Genomic DNA, 27,282 nt, shown 5'->3' with positions numbered 1-27,282 from the left:
GTATACATATGAAATTATGTATATGCATAAGCACATAGACCCTGGGACCAAAACTGCCATTGCTAAGTGAAGTGGTCATAAAATGTGACATTACATGACTATGTCACTTAGCAACAGCAATTCCAGCTGTGCCAGTTGTCATTGTTAAACAAGGACTGCACAGGTTATTAAACAATAAACAATGACTTCCTGGTGGTTACCTCATTGTTTTTGCTTGTGACAAGCCAGGAGGGAACATTGGAAATTGTGATCATGTTATTACAGCTCATTGTGACATTCTAATTTTGAGTCAGGTGCCAAGTGCCCGAATCACAATCATGTGACTGTAGGGATGCTGGAAGAGCCAGAACTATGAGGTCCCATCATAAGTACCATTCATTCATCAACATTGTAACTATTCAGTCACTGAACAAATGGTCATAACCTGAGGAAATGCTCAAAAGTTCTGTGAGCTTTTAAATGCAGTTGTACGTCAAAGAAGACCTGAAGTAGTTACACACCCAGTAGTGGGTTGCAAATCCTGTTACTACTGGTTTGTTTGTTGGTGCGTGCACGCACACGCACGCAATGCTTCTGCACATGCGCATCCAGGCAGGTGGGGTGGAGCCTCCCGGCGTTACTGCTACCGGTTCGCCTGAACCGGTAGCAGTAACCCACCACTGTACAACCCACCACTGTACGCATCTTTTATAGAAAACACAATGCTTATCAGCACATATGTAGATCTGGGTTTAAATTAATGTCCCTAAAATATTTTTATGAATCCTAAGGGCTTTTGTGTAATATTAGATAGCCAATAAACTCAAATGTGTACAACACTGTGTGTATACACGTTTAAAAACTGGCACAGCCATTCAATAAGCAAATCACATGTATTGTTAACATTTCTCCAATTACAACTTTCAATATTTTCACAGAATTTATGACTTCCTTTTATCCTTTTTTTCTTGAAAATGAATATAACATTTGTTTCAGTTCGACATTGGGCTATGTCACTATTGTTGTCATCTAGATCTCCAAAATACAAGTAGTTAACCACAGTAATTGGGACCAGAATTCCAGTGTCAGTTGTCAAGTACAACATCATGTGACTGCGTTGTTTAACAATGACAATCCCGCAGACAATCCCCCATTGCTGTCATTAAGAAAAGTTGACTGTTATTAAGCAAAGACCTCCATGCAACTTCCTACCAGCTTCCAATAACCAAAGTCAGTGAGAAAGCTGGGAAGAAGTTGTAAATCCCAGGTAGTTCATAAATAGGTTGGCAGGCAGATAAGTGACTCTGCCAGGTGGGGCAAGGGCATGCAAGGGGCTAGGGTGATGCAAGTGCAGCAAAGCCCCCAAGGTGGAAAAACTAACCTGAACAACTTACAATCTTTTCTGCTAGCTTCCCCATTTGCTTATGGGAAGTGAGCAGGGAAGGTCTCAGAGGATGATCACATGACTATGGGATGCGGCAGCAATTGTAAGTGAGAACTGGTTGCCAGTGCCCAGATTGCAATCACATGACTGCAGGGGTGCAGAACTTTGAGGATCAGCCTAAAGTATTATTCTTTCATTACTGTCATACATTTGAATGGTTGCTGAATGAGTGGTCGTTAACTGAGGACTAGCTGTATTCTTTTGTAGCATTCCCATTGTTTTAATTTTATCTAAAATCAATTCATCCCTAGGATATCTCAGTATAACATCCATAAAGAACCATACTGTAAAACAGGGGTCTCCAACCTTGGCAACGCTAAGCCTGCCGAACTTCAACTCCAGTTGAAGTTCTGGGTGTTGAAGTCCTCCAGGCTTAACGTTGCCAAGGTTGGAGACCCCTGCTGTAAAATACATTCACATGTTTGGGCAAACAGTGCCACAAATTTGTAACAATAAAGTGTGGTAACCCTGGCATTTTTTAAATCCATGTCTTTAAAATAAACTGCAGATGCGGGCCTTCACAGTCTATAGATTTGAAATGCTGATTGTAGTCTTCTGAATTTCTGCATCATAAGCATGTCTGCTTATTTGCTGAATAAAATAATTTGCCCTTTGTTCTGCATTAGGAATTTTAGAATTGATTCTTTCAGGAATTTTGTTTCCTTGGGCATATAGTATTTCACAAGCCAGATTGGGGTTTCCCTTTTTTCAAACAGATGTTTGAGAGAGAGAGAGAGAAGAACAGAGGGGTTTCCCTTCCCTTTGGAAGAAGATATTGTAGAAGGAATAAGAAAAATGTTCCTGCTTTCTTTTCTGAAGTGCTTATGAAATGCTCATAGTCAAGCAGCTGTAAACGGAGCTGACTCAGGCACTGAAAGAAACTTCTGGAAAGTAACTATTAGATGTCTGCTGGCACGGCTCGCCAACATTTTATATCCATGAAGCAGTTTCCCTCAGGACCAAAAAATGTTTGGTTTCGATTTTGTTTAACCCTTAGCCTGACTACCTGACAAAACGCCAGAGACAAATGTGTACCAGTCAAGAACAAGGTCTCTCAAGGCCAACTGACACTTGATGGTATGTAAGGGGTGGAAAGTTATCATTCAGCACCACCTTGCAAGAGGACTAAGCTCTCTTTCCCAGCGACTCATCTTGTCATGTTTGGCTAATGCAAGGGCAGCAGTAAGTAAGGACATTTGAAAAGCTGTTTTTAAAAAAGGAAGATCCTGAACTAATGTGAGGTGCAGGGCTGTAGCTTAATGGACTGTTAACATAATTTGCATACTACTCTGTTACCCCCAAATAAGACACCCCTGATAATAAGCCCAATTGGGCTTTTGAGCGCATGGCAATAAGGCCAAGTGCTTATTTCAGGATTCAAAAAAATATAAGACAGGGTCTGATTATTGGGGAAACACGGTATGATCGAGCTGGGTACATTCCATTCATTAGTAGAGTGAGGGAAGACTTCTGTCTGAAAACTGCTGCCAGGTTATATATCCAGTCTTTATTCAGAAGACCAAGGTTTAACTCAACACAAAAAAGCTTTTTTTTGTAGGTTTACCTGGTTTCTACAAGGCTTGCTACAATGCAATCAATTGTGGGCTTTCTATTCAGTCAAAGCAATTTTAAAAACTGGGAGTATCCTAGGTCCTAGGATACAGGCAGGTTGCTGCAACTTAGGTTCAAAGGCAGTTATCTTACAGATGCATATTATAAATCACATAGATATTTTTTAAAATATATAATTTTATAAATTATAAAATTTACAGTAAAAATGAATGCTAGATTTTTTTAAAATATATATATAATAGAAGATCAAAAACTACATCAGATACTATACATTTATTAAAAGCTGGCTTAAGAGAGTATGCTATGTTACAAATTTAAATGAGCTCAGAGATTGAGCTAAATGTGCATTCTTAAAGCACCATTTAACAAAGAGAAAGAATGGGTATTTTTTTCTTGGGGGACTCTTCTCTGTTGTGGATGCTCTGACCACAAGGTCTCTCCCTCATCAGCCATTCCTTTTTAGCGAAGGGCAAGGACACACTGAGCTGATAGACACAAACCTCAAGCACCATTAGACAGAAGAGGAAGGAGATGTTTATGGCTTAAGGTAGAAGAGTAAATGGTACAAACCGTGATGCATAAAATCCATAGCTGGTTATTTTTGGCATCTAAAATAGGTGGAAAATCCCACAAGTACCTTTTCCTGTTTCTAGAAGATTTTTTTTAAAAAAAAGCATAATCCGTTACTAATAATATGGTACATTTTCGCACCCTGAAAAATCAACTGCCTGGGCTTCTACCCAACTTTAAAGAAGGGGAGCTGTGGGAAAAAATTTGTGATATTCAGAAAGTTCTAGATTAGTTTTCAATCATCATGCCTAAATGGCAAGATGTTTTGTTTGTAAATGAAGCTGAAAAGTCATTGGTAAGTAAGATAGATCTCTATAAATCAACCAATGAACTCTATATTAAAATTATGGATGGGGGAGAGTCCTAGTAAATGGATCATTTACAAAACTAGAAAAATAAAATAGGTTTAAAGAAGGTTGTGAAATCTGAAAAATTCACACTTTTGAATAATATTTTTTAAGTACCAATGTTTGAACAGCTTCTTGGGCACTCAAGGCAGCATAAAGAATTTGATAATTTGTAGGATGTTTTAGATAGAAAACCTATATTGAGGATGTATCATCCATAGCATGAGTTTAACATGCAGTTTGTAGTAGGCCATAGCTTTCAATTAATATATTCAATTTTTTTAATTATTCTGTCTATTAGTAACTAGTAATTAATTAAAAAATTTAGAGCAAATTTCCAAACGACAAATACCTAGCTATGCTATGTATTCTGGGTATTACATACATTTTGAATTCAGTCTTAGGGGTGCCTTAAATCAAGAATGGAGCAGCCTGCAACCTCCGAGAGCATGTGAGCTCTTTTCTATGCAGCCCAGCAGCTTCTGAGCATACCAGTGGAATTCATGAAGGCAATTGCCAGAGAATGGTGCACCACTCCTATTATTTAAAGAACATGTGTTCAAAAATAGGCTTTATAGAATTTTTAAAGAAAAAAAGGAAATTTCTATTCTTCAAAAGCCCATGAAAAAAAATTTCTGCCCCCATATGTGACCCCACTCATTCTACTTCATTGGCCTATCCTTTGTAAGTGTTGCCCTAAACATTTAAATTGTAACTCATAATCACCCCATCTTAAAACTTTTTTTTTGTATAATGTTAGAAAGAAGTTTGACAAAAAAGAGAGATGTGATCCCTTTTAAAGCTGAAAACATCAACCACAAATGTAGTTTCAATTTGTTCTCCTAAGTCATTTTAAAATTTATTTATTTTTACAGTGTTCATTGCCTCAAGCAAATGGATATTTGTTCTGCATATTTAAGCTCTGTCTTTATGCACAAATGCAATGTATGTTTATCCTTGAGGAGAGAAGACTCAGTGGGTAGGAGGGTATGGTAGCACTCTTCAAATAGTTGAAAGTATGCCATAAAGAAGAAGGTCAAGACCTGTCCTATCTCATTCCAGAACACAAAACAGAGAAGAATGGATTTAAGTTGATGGGATCCACTTTATTGGTTTTGTTCAAGAAAAAGCTAGACAGCCATCCCTTTGGAATGCTTTCATTTGGATTCTTCCTGGACAAGAAATTGGACTCAGTGGAGAAATTGGCCTGTTCCAATTGGTACATCACTGTAGGATTGGATACATTGGATGTGCTAAAATTCATTATATGGTGAATTGTTTTCAATTAGTAGGTCTTTAGCTTATAGAACTATGCAGCATTTCCTTCTTTACAGTAAGTGGATTGCTGTCAATGGACTGGGTCCAAACACATGTGATCACACTCATTTCAGGTCAGTGAAGGGCAGTAGAAAGAGACTTTAGTTGATTCCCCTTTCTGTCAGCAACCACTCTTCAAGTTCAATCCCTATGTATCATGAGTTTAGGAATGCTAAATATTTTGATGCCATACTTTAGCAGAAAGAGTGCTGGGTTATTGGTTCTACTGCATCTGCCTTGAAGACAAGACTTCTCCTTGAGTTAAATTAATAAACAGGTTTCAGATTTATATTTTGTTGAAATCAGTGCAATGATACAGAACTTTGGAACAGGTCATAGGGCAATATAGATTTGAACTTGTGCCAAGGGTCTGGACAGATGAAGTTAATTAAGAGCAAATGAAGGACAGCTGCCTTTTATGTTTGTACACCTCTTTGATCTGACCTACTCTTCAAACCTCTATGGACAAGGCAGTTAAATGCAAAGACATCATGGCCCTCAAGGGTGATAGCCCATGCAGCCACAAACTGTTAGCTTTATTCATTAGAGAACTTTAAACCTGCTGAAATCAGACGGACACACAAAGAACTATCCTAGTCAGTTCAGTTTCAACATAGGAGGATTAAAACAGTTTTCAGCAAATGTCTAAAAAAGGTTTGCTCTATCAACAAAACAATAGTATATTGGTTTGTTGATAGAGCAAACATATATATATATTTCAGTTCAATGTTTGGGTTTTTAAAAAATTTAAAGGCCTTGGGAGTGGCACACAAAGAAAGCATTTTGAAGTTTTTTTTTCCCACTTGCACCCTGAGATTCTTAAGATGCTACTGGTCAGAATTTCTTCTTCACCATGGAGTCCTCCTTGGTCTCTGTTGTTCAATTGTTTGCTTGCATTCCTTTATCTGAATAATGCCTGGTAAGAAGGTAACTTCTTCACTGCCTGGTTAGAGAATTACTGGAGGAAGGCCTTTTTCATTGCCAAGACCACCACTCTGTAATTTGTTACAAAAAGTGTCTTGCTTGCCTATCTCCATCAATAACATTTGCTTTCATAACTTTCCTTTGTTTTTATCTTCAAATCTGGTTTTTTCATATTGCTTCTTGCTTCTCTTATAATTTTAGTATGCATAAATCACCCATTTTAATGTACTTGAATACTTCTTAGGTTTTGCACAACTGCAGAAAATTATCATCAACCCTAATTATATCTTGCCCTCCATATCAAAACCAATTTTAAGCATACAGTAAATTTAACATGTATTTAACTGCTATGTTATCACAGAGTTACCACAATACCTATTAACAACCAGAAATATAAATGCTAGGCTTCAAAGTAGCTTGACCTCCTTATATTCTCATAAGGAATATTAAGTATTTTTTCACCCATTATATTTTGAGATACTAACATTTTCACAAGTTGGTTTTTCCCCCTCTGTTATTTTGGCTTTAAGCCTGTTTCTCAAGAATGTGCAAATATAGTGTCATATTCTCATCTTATAGATACTGACATTTTTTAAGAAAGGCTATAATCAAAAAGTTTATCACAGTTGGATTGTTAACAAAAGAGAGTACTAAATTTAATGCGAATTTGAAAACAAAACTGCAATACAGCAATTCTGTTGTTTGAACACTATTCTCAAATGTGATACCTCTCTTTCATGTAGAATTTTGTTCCTTTGCATGTTTCTTATTAGGGTTACTATGTTTCATTACATTTATTTCTATTTGTTCTGATTTTGCAGAAGAGGGACTGAGTAAGTAACTGAACTGAAGTAAGGAACTGAACAGTAGAAACCTTCAAATTTCTAGGTTCTACCATATCGCAAGATCTAAAATGGACAACTAACATCAAAAACATCATCAAAAAAGGACAGCAAAGAATGTTCTTTCTGCACCAACTCAGAAAGCTCAAACTGCCCAAAGAGCTGCTGATCCAGTTCTACAGAGGCATTATTGAGTCTGTCATTTGCACTTCTATAACTGTCTAATTCGGTTCTGCAACCCAACAAGACAGACACAGACTTCAGAGGATAATTAGAACTGCAGAAAAAATAATTGCTACCAACCTGCCTTCCATTGAGGACCTGCACAAATCAAGAAGAGGGCTGTGAAAATAGTTACAGATCCCTCATATCCTGGATATAAACTGTTTTAACTCCTACCCTCAAAATGACACTATAGAGCACCGCACAGCAGAACAACTAGACACAAGAACAGTTTTTCCCCGAATGCCATCACTCTATTAAACAAATAATTCCCTCAACACTGTCAAACTATTTATTAAATCTGCACTATTAATCTTCTCATCGTTCTCATCGCCCATCTCCTTCCACTTATGACTGTATGATTGTAACTTTGTTGCTGGTAATCCTTATTATTTATATTGATATTATTTCCTGATTGCTTATTTGTAGCCTATGACTCTCATTAATTGTTGTATCATTAAATGTTAAATTTGTACCCTATGACCATCATTAAGTGTTGTAAGTGTTGTACCTTGACGAAGGTATCTTTTCTTTTATGTACTCTGAGAGCATATACACCAAGACAAATTCCTTGTGTGTCCAATCACCCTTGGCCAATAAAAATTCTATTCTATTCTATTCTATTCTATTCTATTCTATTCTATTCTATTCTATTCTATTCTATTCTATAGAATGTGGAGAGTTGTACAAGAGACACTGTTCACTGTCTCAGAATTTTAGATAAATTGCAATGGACCACAGAAATAATTTTTCTCATGTATACATCCTGAAATTGACCAGAAATTATCTGTTTAAATGGACCGTAGGTTAGAATAATGGTGTTACTTTTCCTATCTAGATATAGTAAATGATATAAAGGTTTGTTAGATTCATGATACTTCTATTTTGTTTGGCTTACTCTCAAATCATTATGATTGGTTTCTTTGAATCTTCACTTACATCACCAGTAGTTACTGATGTCTACATTATAGAAAATCTTAACAAAATACCTATCTAATATAAAACCATTCTAGCATGCAAAGATGGTTTGGCTGGTTAATAAGAATATATCATTTATTTTTTTACACAGTTCTAATGAAGCTTTTTAAAAGTTACATTGAAAATTTTTCAATTTAGGTTTCTAATAATCTATCATCTTTAGGCAAGATACTTGAAATGCCGATGCCAGCCAACTTTCTACATTTTTCTACATTTTACATTTTCAGGACAGCCATAGAGATGAAAATGATTTTGTACTCTCTGGTGAACTGTCTGATAATGGAAAGAAATAGACTGAATATGACCTTGCTGTTTATTGTATTTCTCTGTGACTTTGGATACATTAGACCATAACATTCATGTAGTAAGACTGAGAGCTGGAGACCCCAAGCTCTGGTAGTTCTATTTCTAGCTGCAGACTCTAGGCCAAAGGATATCAGTGGGTGATTTCTATTTGGCTCATTGAGCCCTGTGGTATTTTCTAGTTTCATCTTCTTCTCAGAAGAGGTAACACCTCACTGTGTGAAATTTGGAGTAAGAGATTTGGAGTACCATCAGAATACTGATAATACTTAGTTCTGTTTCTCACTATGTATAAAGTCAGGTGCAGCTATGTTGAATATGATTGATTTAATTACAAGCAAACAAATCATTCATGTTTATAGATTTATTTTAATTCTTTTAAGATGCGTACACATGAATAGATAGATATATGTTTAAACCACATATTCAGTCTACTTTTTTTAGTCCTGTTGGGTTCTTAACTTCTTCTGTTCTTATTGTTGATTTAAAAAAACGCTTGGTATTCATTTTTTAACTTTATTCTTGGGAACTTTTAACTATAGGGGTTAGTAAAGGTTCCACACATGCATTGAATTGAAGTGTGTGTGTGTGTGTGTGTGTGTGTGTGTGTGTGTTTGTATTTGCCCACAGCAGTGCTAGTACAAACTTCTCTGTATAGCTAAATACTTACACCTACTTTGACAGAATAGGGACGCGGTGGCTTAGTGGGTAAGACACTGAGCTTGTTGATCAAAAGGTCGGCAGTTTACCGGTTTGAATCCCTAGTGCCCTATAACGGGGTGAGCTCCCATTACTTGTCCCAGCTTCTGCCAACCTAGCAGTTCAAAAGCACGTAAAAAATGCAAATAGAAAAATAGGGACCACCTTTGGTGGGAAGGTAACAGCGTTCCGTGTGCCTTTGGCGTTTAGTCATGCCGACCACATGACCACGGAAACATCTTTGGACAGCGCTGGCTCTTCGGCTTTGAAATAGAAATGAGCACCGCCACCTAGAGTTGGAAAGGACTAGCACATATGTGCGAGGGAAACCTTTTACTTTGACAGAAGACCTACTCCAAAAGTGCTTAGTTAGTAACAAACAATACTGATATTCCAATCCATCCAAAGGTTTCTGCAGGATGGGAGGGGTAGCTGGATGGGAGGAGGAAGAAAAACGTGGAGCCAAATGACAAGTACAGGTAGTCCTTGACCTACAATTGGGCTCAATTACAACTAAAAATTAACCCCAAACTTTCTGTTGCTAAGTGAGACATGTGCTAAGTGAGTTTTGCCCCATTTTACAACTTTCCTTGCCACAGTTGTTAAGTGAATCACTGCAGTTGTTAGGTTAGTAACATGGTTGTTAAGTAAATCTGACTCCCCCATTGACTTTGCTTGTCAGAAGGTAGTTAAGGGTGATCACATGACCCCGGGATACTGCAACTGTCACAAATATGAGTCAGTTGAATTTTGATCACATGACCTTGGGGATGCTACAAAGGCCGTAAGGGTGAAAAATAGTAATAAGTCACTTTTACCAGTGTTGTTATAATTTCAAACAGTCATTAAACTAACTATTGTAAGATGGGGACTACCTATATGTGCTTCTGGTTGCATCTTTAAGTTTAACATAGAGATGAGAATAATTTTTTTATACTATTTTTGTACTAAAGTTCTTTAAAAAACAGATCAAATGTGCTATTCAGAAAGTTTAATGCTGCTGTAGAATTTTATCTCATTACCATGAAGAAGGAAAGTTTTAGGTTTACAAGCATTTTAATGTTGCAGAAACTATAAAGTAGAACTAATCATTTAATCTATTTTATTTCATATTTGGATTATGAACAAAACCTTTTTTATAGCAGCAGAAACATTTACAGTGTTTCGACCATTCGTCAAGTAACATAGCATTCATTTGGCAGCAAAGGTGTTGGTTTTGACAGAACATTCTTTTTTTAAAAACTTTATTTTCCTAATAATTAATTCTTAGTTCATATGTAGCAGTTTAACAATCAGATGTATTTTTACAAGGCAAGGCAAGGCACATATTTCAATATTTATTATTATTTTGTATATTCCGACATTATGCATTCAAATGCCAAAACAAATATGTATAGTTCCAGCTATGTAATATACAGTGCCTGACATGTGTTTCTTTCTATGAGCAAATTTCCATTGTGTTCTGTTTCCTCTGTGACTATCTTATTCCAGGAAAATAAGAAAAGCCCACTGAGAAGGGTGAATAATGTTTTCCGCACTGAGGGAGTCAGGGGGTGGGGGTACCGCAATAAACTGCATGCATCATTCTTCCCAGCACCTAGGACCTGATCTGACCAACACATAAAAGATAAAGACTGTAATCTGAATGGATATCATTCCTGAAGACATTGGAAAATGTGCAGAATCTATCTATCTATTTACCTATCTGTCTGTCTGTCTGTCTGTCTATCTATCTATCTATGCAATTTCTCTTGCAAAGGATATTATTTTAAGTTTTTGGCTGGCAAGATTTTTTTCTAAGCAGTTTCCCCACAACCTGGCACACAACCCTGAGAAACTCAGCGGTTGCTACAGACCCTCTGCTGAGCTAACACACTGGCCCATCTTGCCTCAACTTGATAGAATAACTAGTAATGGATGTTATGCAAGCCACAAACTCACACCCACAAAACTGGAAGTTGAAAATTCATATGGCAGTGAAAATACTATTCTAGAAGCATAAATGATTCTTCTGGCAAGAAGAAGTTGTAAATTGCAATAGTAGAAACTATATATAGCTCAGAGTTTATTTGTTGGGTTCTTTATGTTCTCTAACCTTGGTTTTCGTCTTTTTTCCCCCCTAAATGAGTTTTCTTTAATCGGTCTGTTGAAATAATTTCTGATTATTTCATTCTAAAATGAAACCTATTAACAATTTTTTTAGAAAGAACAACCAAAAGTCCAAGAAAGTGTCAAACAGGCCTGACCATATCCTCTCTTGTCACACACCTATTAACCAGAGGTGGGTTTCAGCAGGTTCTGACCAGTTCTGGAGAACTGGTAGTGGAAATTTTGAATAATTTGGGGAACTGGTAGTAAAAATTTTGACTGGCCCGGCCCCCATCTATTCTCTGCCTCCCAAGTCCCAGCTGATAGGGAGGAAATAGGGATTTTGCAGTATCCTTCCCCTGGAGTAGGGTGGGAATGGAGATTTTACAGTATCCTTCCCCTGCCATGCCCATCAAGCCATGCCATGCCCATCAAGCACACCCACAGAACTGATAGTAAAAAAATTTGAAACCCATCACTACTATTAGCCAACAGTCAAGTAAGCAGGAACCAGCATCTAATATTTGCTGTGAGCAATAAAAAAATAGCATGCCAATTAAAGAAGAAACATTTCCTCCAATCAATACATATTACTCAAACCAACACAAGCTCCTCCATATAAAAGAACCAACAAAGCTCATCTCTTCACATTAGAGTATTGATGATATTACCCAGACTGGTAAGAAAATGTTTGCCAGAAGAAAATCAAGCTTGGAGAATATTGGAAACACAACAGGTATAACTTAATTGAATTCTGTTAGATGTTTTCAGGTTGAACGTTATAGCTCACAATTGCAGGGAAGAAAATTCCCTCTTCCTGAGTGCATTTATTACTAATATTCAAAGGCTCTTTGTAGAAGTTCTTATGAAATCTGCTTTATGATGCTTTTGTAAAAGAGATTTCCTTTTTTTTTCTTTTCTCAGAATTCTTGAGAATTTCATTCAAATTTCTATTTGTGATATTTTTGAGCTTATTTTATTGTTGCAGGCTGCAGAGATTGCTACTGTTAGGCATCCAATGGTTGTCACAATGACGACAATGATTGTTATGCAAATGATGATTATGCGATTTGCATCATTTGTGATATTGGCATGTCATGATTTTTTCCTCAAACCCACCCACCCCCTTACTATTCATAGTGTTGTTTTTGGTTGCACATTTTATGTCATTTTGAACCCTTTGTGGTTGGCCATATTTCCCACAATCAACAAAGGCAAGGGCTAGGTTTTACGAAAAACATGGGATAACAGAGAAACCATAGATTGACGAAAATAACATTTATGCACATCCCTGAAATACTTCATAAGTAATACATGCAAAAGTGCTTTTGTCCACCCATGTAAATTTCACTTGCATTTTCTTTATCTTTGAAAGCAGTTTTAAACACAAGTTCTATTTCAGCAATTTGACTGAGATCTGGATGGGGAAAAGTGCAGACTTTTAATGGACATGCATAATTTAGGCCCTGGATCTGTATTTCTCCTCTCAATCTGCTACCACTATTATTTACTATTAGCTGATAACCCAGTGTTGCCTGGGTATTTATTTATCCCAATCTTGTATTAGACAGGAAGAGCAACTTCACCATGAGCCCTGATTTTGGCAAGAATTAAATTAGTTAAAAATGTTTTCCTGTGCCAGTGGTGAAATCCTCCGTGGTTTGCCACCAGTTCGCTGCCCTCGCATGTGTGGTGCACGCCAAACGCATGCTGCATGCACACATGTGCAGTGCATGCCAAATGCACACTGCGCCTGCATGCACAGTGTGCACTAAAACTTACACTGCACGTGTGCAAACACAGTGCACACCAAATGCACGCTTCACATGGAAAAAGGCTTAAGAAGGTAAATAGAACAGCGGGGGGGACATCTGTGCCACGCGATTTAGATTCGCTAGAAAGCAGGAGTTACTGCTTTCTAGCAAATATAAATTGCGCAGCACAGCTGATCGTCGGCAATACTGGTTCAAATGAATCGGTAACATATTTTTTACTACCCGTTCACCCGAACCGATGCAAACTGGTAGCATTTCACCCCTGCCATGTGCCCCCAGAAGCGTCAAGTAAAATGATACCACCTTGTTGCTTTGCTAGCTGATCCATGATCATTGGGTATGCTTTTTTCTGATCTTGATTTAGAAGTGGCTAAAATGCACTAAAATGTTTGATGTAGTTCTTTTCTTGTATGTAATCTGCATGAAGTACATCGTGTCGGTCTCATAGTAGTGCAGGCAGACCGAGTTGCAATAATGTTTTATTGATCATGGCCATACATTTGTCCTCAAGAATAATCAAAGCCTTGTTGAAAATGTCCAGACCAAACATAATTTGTAATGTTGGATTTTCCCCCTTACCAGAGGGAGCCCCCTTGTAAAGTACTGTGAAGCCGTTATCATGGCAAATCCACTGTGCTGTACAGTAGAAGCCATTTTAAGGCACAACAGACTGTATCTTAACAGAACACCACCATCCCCGGGGGTGTTAGGGGTGTCTTACCCCCACAGTATTTTTTTCCAGAGAATTAGTCATCTGTGTACCAAATTTGGTTGAAATTGCTCAAGGCATTACAGAGTTATGCTAGAACACACACACACACACACAGAGCCATTTATAGATAGATAGATAGATGATAGATAGATAGATAGATAGATAGATAGATAGATAGATAGATAGATAGATAGATAGATTATTGCCTATGATTGTATGATAATGCTTCAGTTTCAAGTTCCATGTATTCTATTAACAGAAGACTAGTATGAAATATTTAATTGGCAGTCGCAAAGCCTAGAGGGTCAACTTATTCTCCAAAGCAACTGAAGACAGGACAAGCAGTAATGGATGGAAATTTTATTTATTTATTTATTTATTTATTTTGTCACAACATCATACAAAAAGATTATATAGTATATACACATATAAACATATATAGGAAGAAGAAAAGAAAAACAATAGGACAGGAACGGTAGGCACGTTTGTGCGCTTATGCACGCCCCTTATGGTCCTCTTAGGAATGGGGTGAGGTCAATAGTAGAAAGTTTTTGGTTAGAGCTTTTAGGATTATGGGAAGAGACCACAGAGTCAGGTAAAGTATTCCAAGCACTGATGATTCTGTTTCAGAAGTCATATTTTCTGCAATCTAGATTAAAGCGGTTTACATTAAGTTTAAATCTATTGGTTGCCCTTGTATTATTGCAATTAAAGCTGAAGTAGTCTTTGACAGGAAGGACATTACAATAGATGATTCTGTGAGTTAAACTTAGGTCTTGTCGAAGGCGACGGAGTTCCAAGTTTTCTAAGCCTAGGATTTCAAGTCTGGTGGCATAAGGTATTTTGTTGTTTTCAGAGGAATGGAGAACTCTTCTTGTAAAATATTTCTGGACACGTTCAATTGTATTGATGTCAGAGATGTGGTGAGGGTTCCAAACAGGTGAGCTGTATTCTAGAATTGGTCTAGCAAATGTTTTATATGCTCTGGTTAGTAGTGTGGTGTTTTGGAAAAGAAGCTACATAAAATTAGGTTTACAACTCTTAGAGCTTTTTGCTATGTAGTTGCAGTGGGCTTTGGCACTTAGATCATTTGACATGAAAACTCCAAGGTCTTTAATGGGATGGGGTCGTCTGTAAGGTAATGTCCATCTAGTATGTACTTAGTTTTAGGTTCTTTTTCCTATATGTAAGACTGAGCATTTGCTGGTTGAAATTTGGAGCTGCCAATTTTTAGACCAAGCGGTTAGATGGTCAAAGTCGTTTTGAATGATAGAAGTGTTGTCTGTGGTGTTAAATAGTTTGACATCGTCAGCAAAGAGAACACAATTACTTGAGATATGGTCACAAAGATCATTAATGTATAGAATAAAGAGTGTTGGTCCAAGGACGCTGCCTTGAGGAACGCCACTCTTGACAGGAACAGGATTTGATAAAGCATTGCCAATTTTGACCACTTGTTGTCTGTTAGACAGAAAAGCAGATATCCATTTGTGGAGGGGTCCTGAGATGCCATAGGATGTTAGTTTAAGGAGAAGTTTATCGTGTACTACTGAGTCAAAAGCTTTGCAGAAGTCTATGTAGATTGCATTTATTGATTTGCCTTGATCTAGATTTGAAGTCCATATGTTTTTGCAGTGGAGAAGTTGTAAGTTACATGATAACTTTTTCCTGAAACCAAATTGTTTGTTAGAGAGTAGGTTGTTAGTTTCTAAGTGTGAGGTAATGGATTAGTTGATGATAGATTCCATGACTTTGCAGGTGACGCAGCAAAGGGAGATCGGTCTGTAGTTTTCGACTAAGCTGGGGTCTCCTTTTTTGAAGATGGGGATGACTGTGGCTAGTGACCAAAGTTTGGGAAGAGAACTGGTAGTGAAAGCTTTATCAAAGATAATACTTAGGGGTTCAGCTATATTAATGGAAAGTTTTTTTAAGAAATATGCACATAGACCATCAGGTCCAATAGAAAGCGATGGTTTTAAGTTGTGAAGAGCTTTACCAACGTTGTCTTCTGTGAAATCTATATGAGTTAAATCATCATAGTCATTGCTGGTTCGTTTGTGGAATGTTGGATATGTGTTATCGGAGTTAACAAAAACTGAGCCAAAGAAAATGTTGAAGAGGTTTGCTTTGACTGTTTCGTCATTGCATTCTTTGTTGTTAGAATCTTTTAGTGGTGGGATGGATCTTGAATCTTTAAGTTTACTGTTGACAAAATTATAAAAGGCACGATTGGAATTTGTGCGTAGAAGGTTCTCTTCTTGCTTGGTGTGGTAATTTGTGCATTCAGTTTTATTTGGTTGCATATGTTTCTGTAGCGGTTTCTGAAGTTTGTAACATAGCCTTTTTGTTTCTTTTCAGAGGATTTTTTTGATTGAAGCTTTTTATTGATATGGGTAGTTTGTTTTCTTGGACATGGTAGTCATTCGTGGTACATATAATTTAATGACTCTATTGATTTCAAGTAGGAAGATTCTATAGAGGTCATCAGCGGTTATGCAGGTTGCAAACAGATTTTGCCAGTTCAGAAATGAAAGATCGTTGTTTATAAGGTCGTAATTGGCTTTCTTGAAGTTGTAGTTGGGAGTTCTGTTGTTATGACGATTTAAGTATGGACGTATATTGAGACGAAAATCAATCATGCAGTGGTCACTGTTTGAAAAAGGTTCTTTAATTTGTAGTCCGTAAATTGAGTTTGGATTGTTGCAGAAGATGAGGTCAAGGCAGTTGTTGAGTCTTGTATTGTTAGTTACAAGTTGTTCAAGACCTAGGTTTGTAACAGCGTTGTATAGTGTAGTATGGATTGGGTCAGTTGAACATTCATTAGTTGTCCAGTTAATGAGAGGTAGATTTAAGTCACCCAGGAAGATGAGAGGGTATGGGCAAGAGGTAGCCCATGTTAGCATTGAGGTTAGCATATTTGCGTGGGTAATGTCATAGTCGGGGGCTCTGTAGCATAGTAAGAATCGAAGAGTAGTGTCAAGGGATAGGTCGCATACTATAGTTTCAGGAAGAGAGAGTTTATGTGCTACTTGGATATTTTTTAGATTCAGTGTCTTTTTGTAAAAGATAGCCACTCCACCACCTCTTCGGTTTTCCCGATCTGATCGATAGACTTGATATTCTTTGTTTGAGATAATGGAGTCAGGAAGGGATGAATTCAGCTTTTTACCAGGTCCGCCTGGTTCGCCAGTTGCGCCCCTTTCTGGACCGGGATGCCTTATGCACGGTCACTCATGCTCTCGTCACTTCTCGCCTGGATTATTGCAATGCTCTCTACATGGGGCTACCCCTGAAGTGCACTCGGAGACTTCAGCTAGTCCAGAATGCAGCTGCGCGGGTGATTGAGGGAGCCCCACGTTGCTCCCGGGTAACACCACTCCTGCGCAGTCTGCACTGGCTACCTGTGGCCTTTTGGGTGCGCTTCAAGGTTTTGGTTACCACCTTTAAAGCACTCCATGGCTTAGGGCCCGGGTACTTACGGGACCACCTGCTGTTACCCTATGCCTCCCATTGACCCGTACGCTCCCACAGAGAGGGTCTCCTCAGGGTGCCGTCCGCCAAGCAATGCCGGCTGGCGGCCCCCAGGGGAAGGGCCTTCTCTGTTGGAGCACCTACTCTCTGGAACGACCTTCCCCCCGGTTTGCGCCAAATATCTGACCTTCGGACCTTTCGTCGGGAATTAAAAACTCACTTATTTATTCAAGCGGGACTGGACTGATTTTTTAGATTTTTTAAATTTCTAAATTTTAATTTTAAATTTTTAAATCTTCTGTAATTTTATATGGGGTATTTTAGGTTTGTCAATTTGACGGTTTTAATTCGGCCACCATTGAATAAGTTTTTTAAATTGATTTTTAACTTTGTATATTTATTGCTTTTTATCTTGGCTGTACACCGCCCTGAGTCCTTCGGGAGAAGGGCGGTATAAAAGTTTAATAAATAAATAAATAAATAAATAAATGTTTCACAAACAAAAATGATATCAAATGTGCCACTGTTTAATAAGAGGATAAATTCAGGTAATTTGTTGACTATGCTTCTTGCATTTATCAATTTGCATTTGAGATCTGATATGATTGAAGAGGTAAGGGGCGTGCATACCTAGTTTTGGGTGTTAGTAGGTTGGGGGTTGTGTACAATAGATGGTTGTATAGATGGTTGGATGGTAGTTTGGATGTTTGGATGGATGGTTGTTTGGATGGCTGGTCGGGTGGATTGTTGGGTGGCTGTTTGGATGGCTGGTTGGATGGCTGTTTGGATGGCTGATTGGATGGCTGATTGGATGGCTGTTTGGATGGCTGCTTGGATGGTTGTTTGGATGGCTGGTTGGATTGTTGGTTGGATGGCTGTTGGTTGGATGGCTGGTAAGATGGTTGGTTGAATGGGAGGTAGGGGAATGGGTACTTGATTGAATACTGGGATGGCTGGTTGATTGTTATGGGTGATGGGGGGTTTGGAGGTGATTTTTTGATTGCAGGTTTTATTTTTTATGCAATCAGCACGGTAGTCGATGTATAGGTTGGATTCACCATTGTCTTGTCTTCTTTTAAGTTCTGTGCGAAGTTCACGAGAACGTATCCGTTGTAGAAAGGATAGATCAGGACGTGATCTAAGTTTACTGTAGGTAGGGTTGGATTTAGCAATTGAGTTTATAGTATTTATGAATTTGCGTTTACTGTCCTCATTAGTGCATGTGACTCTACAAAATCTTGGTGCTGTTGTCCCATCGCTGTTTTGAACCCTTTGCTCCATCAATGGAAGGTTTTAAGAAGAGATTGGACTACTATTTGTCTTGAATGGTATAAGGTCTCTTGCTTAAGCAGGGAGTGGGTCTAGAAGACTTCCAAGGTCCTTTCCAATTCTGTTATTCTGTTATGCTGTACATGATCACATTTTAAAAAGGACCTTCAAAGCTGACAGATACAGTATTATGTAAGAGAGTAGCAAACCTTTTAAGTCCTGGACTATTTTTTCAAATTGTCAGAAATGCAGCTAACCCATCATATTTTCTGGACAAGTATTGTTCAAATGGTAATATAGAATTAATTATTATTATTATTTAAACATGGAACTCAGTCAACTGAACATATAAAAATGTGTCACAAATACAATTGACTGGTGCTAATGGTTGTACGGGTTGCTGCCAGCATCCTAGGTATCAACCAAGTATCTTCTTAAAATATATGATGTTCCGAGTAGCTCAGTTTTTTGCAATTCCACTCGTGTTGTTGCAATTTATTATTATTATCTCTTTTATTCATTAAACATGAAGAGATGACGATGGTGATGATGATGATGATGATGATTGATAAGGAATGTATGTTGAGTTTTATCAGTTTAATTACAACACTTGCAGCTGCTGTGGTATTGTTCTTTTTGCTCCCTTCTTGCCTCTCCCATTCATCCTTCCTTCTTCCATATCTGCATACAATATTCTTGGCTAGTATGCAGAGAATGCTGTCTTGGGAAATGAAGTAACTAGACAAAACTACTGTATAATTAAATGATGAGAACAAAGAAGAGATTTTTATCCTTTAAGAAACACAAAAGCAGATAAAATGTTGAAGTTACCAAAATATATTTGCTGCCAATGGAAATGGAATTCATCTGATTTATTTGCTGGAAAAATGCCTGCAAGAAAAGAAGAGGAGAGGAAGCTAAGAAAAGTATAATGAATGTTATAGCAAATTTTCATGAGATTTTATATTTATTATTAAAGTAGGCTTTGGGAAATTCCAAATACCCTCTTACCAAAAAAAGATATCTGGACTGAACAACTGCTGATAAGAGCACCCTTGTGGCTAAGAGCCGGAATTAGAAACTACCGTATAGTTGGACGCAGTTCAGAAGCCTGGCACTATGTAAGGCAATGAAGAATCAAAGGGAGGGAGCAGAAATCCTGGAAACAGATGAAATTGTGAGAAAGATCACATTGAAAAGTAGGTGCTCTGTTACTGCTCAATACAATATATTGGTCAGGTTAAGAAAATAAATCTGGAAGGACTATTAAATACTGTAGTCTATCATCTAGCTAATCTTATACAAAATGCAATTCACTTGAGTTAACCAGGTTTTTTTTTAGCATCAGACCAAAGAGAAATTGATTATGAATAGTAACAGATGATGTAACAATTATGAAATATATCTCATAATTTCTAGGTGTGCAACTAATGAGTAGGCTAGCTTGGTTGCTCAACACAAGACACTGATGAAGCAGGCATAGCAGTGGCTGCATTTTCTGTGTTGCATGAGAAAAGTACATTTTCCTTCCCCCATCCTTATCATTTTCTATAGAGAGACAATCAAGAGCATCCTGTCATATTGCATTACTGTCTGGTTTGGAAGCATTACTGCTGTTGACAGGAAGGCGGTGCAGAGAATGGTGAGGATGGCAGAAAAGATTATTGGCAGTTTATTTCCATCTATGTAGGACATGGCATATAAGCGCTCCTTGAGCAGAGTCTGTAGGATTGTCAGGGATGCTACATATCCTCTTCACAACCTGTTTTCCTTGTTACTTTCTGGGAGGAGGCTTCGTGGTATCCGAAGCAGAACATCCAGATTCGGTCAATTTTGTTCCATATAGTATCAACCTTGTGAAGTCTCAATCTTTCTCTTTCCGATATGTACTCAAGATGGACAGCGACTAATATATATGTATTTATATATGTGTGTGTGTGTATATATACTAGTATATACATACATACATACGTGTATGTGTGTGCATGTGGCATGTATTGTTTGTTACGTATATATACACTTTTGAGAGCAGGTAACAGAATTTCATTTCTAATGTGTGCCAGTGTTCCCACAGTAAAAAATGACACTGAAGGTTATCTATAATGTTCCAATACAAATCCAGTTTTTTGTATTTGCATTCTGACTTTGCATGCAGGTAAATAAATCTCATAGCATGTATTGTGTTTTTGCAACATGTTTCATCTTGCCCCCTTTCTGTGAACCACAAGATTCTAACCCTAAGCATTAGTAAGCATTCTAAGATTCCAAAACTGCAAATTGGCACTGCTGCAGAGAAATAACATATTGATAAAATTGCAGTTTGAATTAGTGAGATATCTTTAATTTCAGCCTATAATGTTTTGACTCAAGTTTTAACATTTCAATACAGTTTTTAATCAAGGCTTAATTTTCCCCCCAAAACTTGACTGTCTCAAAAGAAGACGCTGGGCTAATCTGAAAAGAACAAGCTTTTGTGTTATCCTTGTTTCCCATGCTAAACATGCTTAGCACTAGAACATTTGATACTTCAATGGTTGTAGAGATCAAATATATTTACCAGGCTTCTCTCTTCTATCATCTTACAGGTCTTGTAGAAATTTGCCTGATGCATCCCCTCGATGTGGTGAAAACCAGGTAAGGTTCTGCTTGAACAAGTTTTATTGACATTGGAAGGCATCCAAATTGGAAGCTGTCAGAATTCAAAACGCTCAAACTTGTCCAACTAAGATAACTTCTCCCTTTAATGGCATTTATATTTACTTAATCTTTTTCATAGCGTTTGACAGGCAGAATTTAAATGGCATGATGCATTTCTGCTTGGAGGTCATCTGGAGGTGCTAAATACCTCTTTATAAAATGTACTCTTCATGTGACAGCCTGAGATCCTTTTTGTTAAAAAAACGGAGGAGGGGCCCATAGAAAGGTGTTTGTGTGTGTGTGTGTTCCTCTGTATTGTATATATCATCTGAGGTACTGTTTTGACTTGAAGCTGGAAATGACATATTGCTTTAGAAATAAAATAATATTGATCGCAGATGTGGCCTGACACAGCCAGTCATGTTCTAAAAAGTCATCCAAAAGTATTCTTTCAACCTCTGTTTGCACATGGCAGTTGGGTAGTTTCATGGTAGCCACCTTCAGGCAAGTTCAGAAATATATGGATGGCAAGTACCACTTGTTCAAATGATTTTACAAATACTAACATGTTTAGTGCTAGCATTGTGGTTATCATGGTATCATCATCATCGTCGTCATCATCAAAAATGCTCGTCATGGTAAATGTTTCAGATTCTGTTTCTAAAACTCATCCCCAGTCAGTTAGTATAAGAATATTGTACCTGATTCATTCTGGGAAAGCTGCTAGGATTTTTTTCCCTGCCTTTTGCATTTCAAAATAAAAGTTTGAATATGTTAAGATTTTGATTTATTTATTTGTCAGACTTACATCATACCTTACTTCGTAAGCTCAAGGCAAGATATATAGTGCTTAGTGTAATTAACCGAAAGCTTCTGTGACTGAGGGTACATTTGAACCTGGACCTCCCTAGTGCTAGTCCAGTCCTTTAACTCCTATCCCACAGTGGCTATCACAAATTCTGCATCCTGGAGATTTGAAATTAGAAATCTGGAAAAATTTAACCCACTATATCTTTGCATGTTTGCATGCTTCCCTTTTTGCAGCAAGCTGTAAGTTGTTTTAACATTTTATAGCAGCCTTAGTAGCGCTGTGGTTAGAATGCAGAATTGCAGGCTAACTCTGCTACTGCCAGGAGTTTAATTCTGATCAGCTCAAGGTTGACTCAACCTTCAATCCTTCTGAGGTCAGTAAAATGAGGACCCAAGTTGTTGGGAGAAATATGTTGACTCAAGACCACTTAGAAAGTGCTGTAAAGCACTATGAAGCAGTATATAAGTCTAAGTACTATTGCTATATGTTTAACAAAGTATATTAGTTTGGTTCAACTTTGTGCTGTCCAAAGTAAACTATGCACATCCTAATTGGTTGGCTATTTATTTATTTGATTTCTCTAGCCATCCATATCAACAAGTGACTGCTAAATTACATTTGTAAAATTAAAACAGTACAAAATAAATATGGCACATCTCTTTGGGTGTAATTCAGCCAGTCACTTTACTGTGACTGTGTCTAGAACTATTTGTGCAGTTGAGGTTAAGTGTCATAAAGTTTCCTGAAGAAGAGAAGTACAGGAAATTTCCATGAACTTTATCTTAAACCAAACAAATGCAGCATTTGTGAGGATTGATAGATATGCAATCAATAACTAAAAAAAACCCAGTAACTTTCCAATAGATCTCTCTTATCCATAATTAGGAATTTCTATCTGACATATAGAATTCCCAATTTAATTATCTGTTACTTTGTGCAATGCATCTGAAAATTGCATCACTGACTTTTAATTTGACCCATTTGTTGAGCAAAGGCAGAGTCAACTGGAATTAAGTAAATCTGTTTTCAGAGAAAAGAGAGCCAAGATTTGTAGAAGAGATGGGAAGGCTTGACATAGGAGCATTGTTGTCAACAAATATGAAAGAAACAAGTATAGCATATATCTGAAAACAGTAAACAAGCGGATTTTCTTTTTCTCAGAAGAATGTGTAGATTGGTGCAATCTTGATAATTTTTCAAAATATTGTGATACATTCAAAGATCCATACTAACTACAAAATTAGAAGTTTCTCCTTCATCAAAAAATACATTTAGTGTTCTGAAAGTATTTTATTTAGAAATGTGTAAAAGCGTAAATTTTAAAGTATGAATTTTTAAAACATTTTTGCTCATGAGTAGATTTTAACATGCAGATTAATGAAGAAAAGCAGTGAAAAAACATTATACAGTTCTGTCCATCCTTGTTTGTGAATGTTCTATTTTAATCAGTTTACAGTTCTGAGTATTCCTGGAATTATGTCCTGGACATGGAGGATATAGCAGCAATCAGAAAATTTCCCCAGCCGTACCTTTTTTTCCTGCATATGTGGAAGAGGGTTGTCAGGAAGACAGAATCCAAGATTTCCAAATCTTCAGTCAGATAGGCCAATATTTGGTAGTGCTTAGTGTAGCTTAGTGTAGAGTACGTGTTTTATACCAAATGGTTCCAAATTCAGACTCCATTTGAAAAATGATGGAAAGGATTCTTGGAGAGAAAGTGGCAGGCCAATGAAGACACTGTAAACAAACTGAGCTAGACAGACCAATGATCAGGTAGAAGGCAAATGTTGTCAGCCATCATATCTGAGCTTAGCATTAAATCATTGATCTGAAATTTCTCCTGTAAGTTCAGTTCTTGCTTGGCTTGGCAGAAAACTCACAGTGCAGCTCAGTGAGATTAAAATCATTTTTACAATTAAGAATGAAGCCTTTCCCAAAATTGATGTCAGAATTTTTTCAGTGTTGTTTGTGTTGAACTTTGTTCTGCTGTTTTGAATTAATGGCCACTTGGCACAGAGCTTGGTGACCTTGTAGTTTTGACTTGCCTACTTAATGGCTACCACTGATTCCCACCAGCCCACCTTTTATCTTTACATTCATTAGGGGCATGGGCTTTGCTTTTTAATTATAAGAGAGCCTTGATATATTCAGTCCTCCAATCTGAATTAGAAATAAGAAATAGAAGTAGATGTTTCCAGGAAGAATGTCACATGATTTTGTTCTCTGACTGGCTTGACTCATACTGCCGATGAGAAATGTTTTGAATTGAAAAATGTCATAAGGATTAAAAATTAGAGCGAGTGCAAAGACATAATCATTAAGTAACCTCAACCGGAAGGTACAGTATCCTTCTCTATATACTCCAACCACATCACATAGACACAGCGAACATTCCTGAATTTAGAAGGGATGTTAATGTCTCGCATTAGATCACACAGCTTGCTATTGCCTATTAGTTAAAACAATACTTTAAGTCAAACATTTCTTTGATTGTATGAAACGCAAGCATGAAATTCCATGGTAAGGGCCATTTCTAGTGAAAAATTAATTTCACATTTCTCTATTAGCTATTCTTTTCCAATTAATGTTTATGACTAATTTCTGATGGTTTGGACTTATTAGAACAGCTCTGTTTCTTGAATATGTTTCTGATATCTTTCCAGCTGTTGTTTTTTAAAGTGTCTTTTCCTTTTATTTTATTATTTCCCCCCCATTTTTTATTTAGGTAAGCACTGCTGAAATCTATTCTGAAATATTCAGTTTGAAGAGAAGATCATGCTTATTGTTAGAAGGCATGTTTCTGTATCTGACTTCACAATTTTGTACTTTTTTTTCTGTTGAATTTTTGTAAATTTTATTTTATTTTTATTTTTTTTGTTTCTTGTATGGCATCTACAGAGGTCATGCAATCATGCCTCTGTGGTTTTTGACATGAGGGATGCAATATCTAGTTTAGTTGCCAAGCGTATGGACTTTTAGCTGCTCTGTTAAAACAGAATGTTGCCTGGGCTATACTATCATGGAGGTAATCTACACTTCATACCTCAATTTTTGTAAAGTGGATAATTGATAAATCCTGTGATTAATCTGAAAATGTCTTTAAAAATTGATGCTGATCTTTATTGAATACCTTTTCTTCCTTCATGAGATTCTAAAGATAACCTATTATTTTTAACAATTAAAATATGATGCTTGACAATGCAATTTTATTATGTCTATCTGGAACATTCACAGCAACAAGATTTACTTTCAGATAAATGTGCATGAGGCTTCAGCCTAAATAAGTTGCATGCATACTTACAGATCTTTTGATTCAACATCAACAAGAGAAATTTGTAATTATATTTGGAATTACCTCAGAGACTGAGTGAAGAGACACTGACTAGGAAACAGTCAGACAACAGGGTATGTAGGCCATAGCTGCATAATGGACTGAGCAAGAGACTCTGGAGGGACTTGCCCTCTGTTATTGGACTGTAAAGCAGGAACATTGATTGTACTTTCAGGCTTGTATGATTCTATTAATATTGCATTACACTGAAATAGAATTGGCTTATCAGGCCAGGTTTCCTGCCTGGTCTACCTGGTAAGGCTGACAGGAGAATATCTTTCTTTTAAGAAGGGGGAAATGGGCAATTAAGAAAAAATGAAATACAAATAAATAAATAAGAACCAAGCCTATATGAGGATGATTACTTCAGCCAGTGTTTATTTAGACAATCTTACCAGATCTGCTGCAGAAATGTTTTATTGAAATATTTGTATATTTCAAATATTAAATAGGTGGCATAATATCATTGTTTCGTGGCAAGTGTCACCAATGGGAGAAGAACTGTCCATTTGGATGAATCAAAAAATAAATTACTCAAGAGAGTATTAGCAAAACATTTGTGGGTGGGCTTTTGTATAGAAGTATATATATATTTGTAGTTGTCAGGGATCTAGAACAAGGTGACCATTTAGCTTTTTCTCACTTTAATTACTGACAACTTAACATATCCTGGAGAAAGTAAAGTAAATGGGGACGGTAGATAAATACTTTTTCTGTATTTCTCTCTCTCTCTCTGTGTTTCTATATATTTGTTAATCCTGCTTCCTGTTCCTGATATTGTAGGAAGAGAACTGTGTGAGTCTATGGTGGCAAAAAATCAGGAGTCTGCTAGGACCTTTTCTGACTAGCATATATTATTTTTTTAAAAAGGCTAATAACTTTTAATGCAATCTATTCGTCAGAAAAGGTGCTAACAGACTCTTTTTCATTTTCCTTCTGTTCCTAGAATCAAGGTGACTTGCAACTTCAAAGGCAACCAAGGACTAGTTACCGGTATTTCTTGATCATGGCGGTATGTCATGATCCACCCTAACAGGCGAAGCTGAAGAGATACAAGGCATATTTTATACCACGAAATTAAAATGTTTATTTCCAAAGATCTTTCATCTAAACCAGGGGTGAAGAATGCTTGCCCCTTTATGACCTGTGGAGAAACTTCCAGAATTCCTGAGCCAGCCATGCTAGCTCAGGAATTCTGAGAGTTGAAGTCTACAGGTCATAAAGAAGCCAGAGTTCCCCACCCCAGATTTAAACTGACATATTTCCAGTAGAAAATGGAGTGCTCTAAATAATTTATTAGCAGCATAAAGGATTCCTTTTCTCCTATATGCTTGCAGTATTACCTCCTTATTGAAAAATATATCATGGGTAGAATTAAACAAGTTGGAATGGTGTAATGTCGGGACTGCTCGGCAAACACTTCCGAAGGGAAAGGGTAAGGAAAGAGGAGTAAAGAAGGAAGAAAGTAGGTAGGTAGGTGGGTAGGGAGGAAAGAAGGAAGGGAGAAGAAAGGATAGGAGGAGGAGAAGAAGGAGATAGAGGGTTAGAAAGGATGGTAGTGAGAAGTGGGAAAGAGGAGGGGAAGTAGGAAAGCGAGGAGAAGGTGGTGGGGGAAGTTTAAGAAGGATGAGAAGGGAAGAAAGGATTAAAGGGGGGAGTGGCAGTCGAGCAGCCCTGACTGAGTATAATTTGAGTATAGGACTGATTGTTGGATAAGTGATTGTATTGTACACTGGTCAAATTGTGGGAATTATTATGGAAAAATAAAAATTTTTTGCAAAGAAAAATATATCATGCTGGCATAGCATACATTGATTGTTCAAGTATCATTTCTCTGTGGCTAAGGCAGAAAAGAAATTTGCTTGAAATGTGAAATACATTTGCTTGTCCGGGGAAAAAGCTGCAGCTGATTAACGCTATTCTCATGCCAGATAGGATAGTTGCAGAGTTTATTATGGAAATTTGCTTCTTAAGATACTTTTTAAAATATT

General features: G+C 37.2%; 1 protein-coding gene across 4 annotated transcripts in view; it reads left to right on the top strand.

Moving 5' to 3' along the window:
* Window positions 1–27,282, top strand: part of SLC25A21 (solute carrier family 25 member 21) — a 307,091-nt gene that overhangs the window by 162,771 nt on the left and 117,038 nt on the right. For all 4 annotated transcript variants that reach the window (XM_058162293.1, XM_058162292.1, XM_058162290.1 and 1 more), the window contains one exon: window positions 21,098–21,146. In XM_058162293.1, coding sequence (XP_058018276.1) covers window positions 21,098–21,146 — 49 coding nt within the window. The remainder of the gene's footprint in view (window positions 1–21,097; window positions 21,147–27,282) is intronic.

Source organism: Ahaetulla prasina, chromosome 1 (assembly GCF_028640845.1).
Source record: "Ahaetulla prasina isolate Xishuangbanna chromosome 1, ASM2864084v1, whole genome shotgun sequence".
Lineage (NCBI taxonomy): Eukaryota > Metazoa > Chordata > Lepidosauria > Squamata > Colubridae > Ahaetulla > Ahaetulla prasina.
Note: the sequence above shows the minus strand (reverse complement) of the source record. Positions and strands in the feature narration are given on the sequence as shown.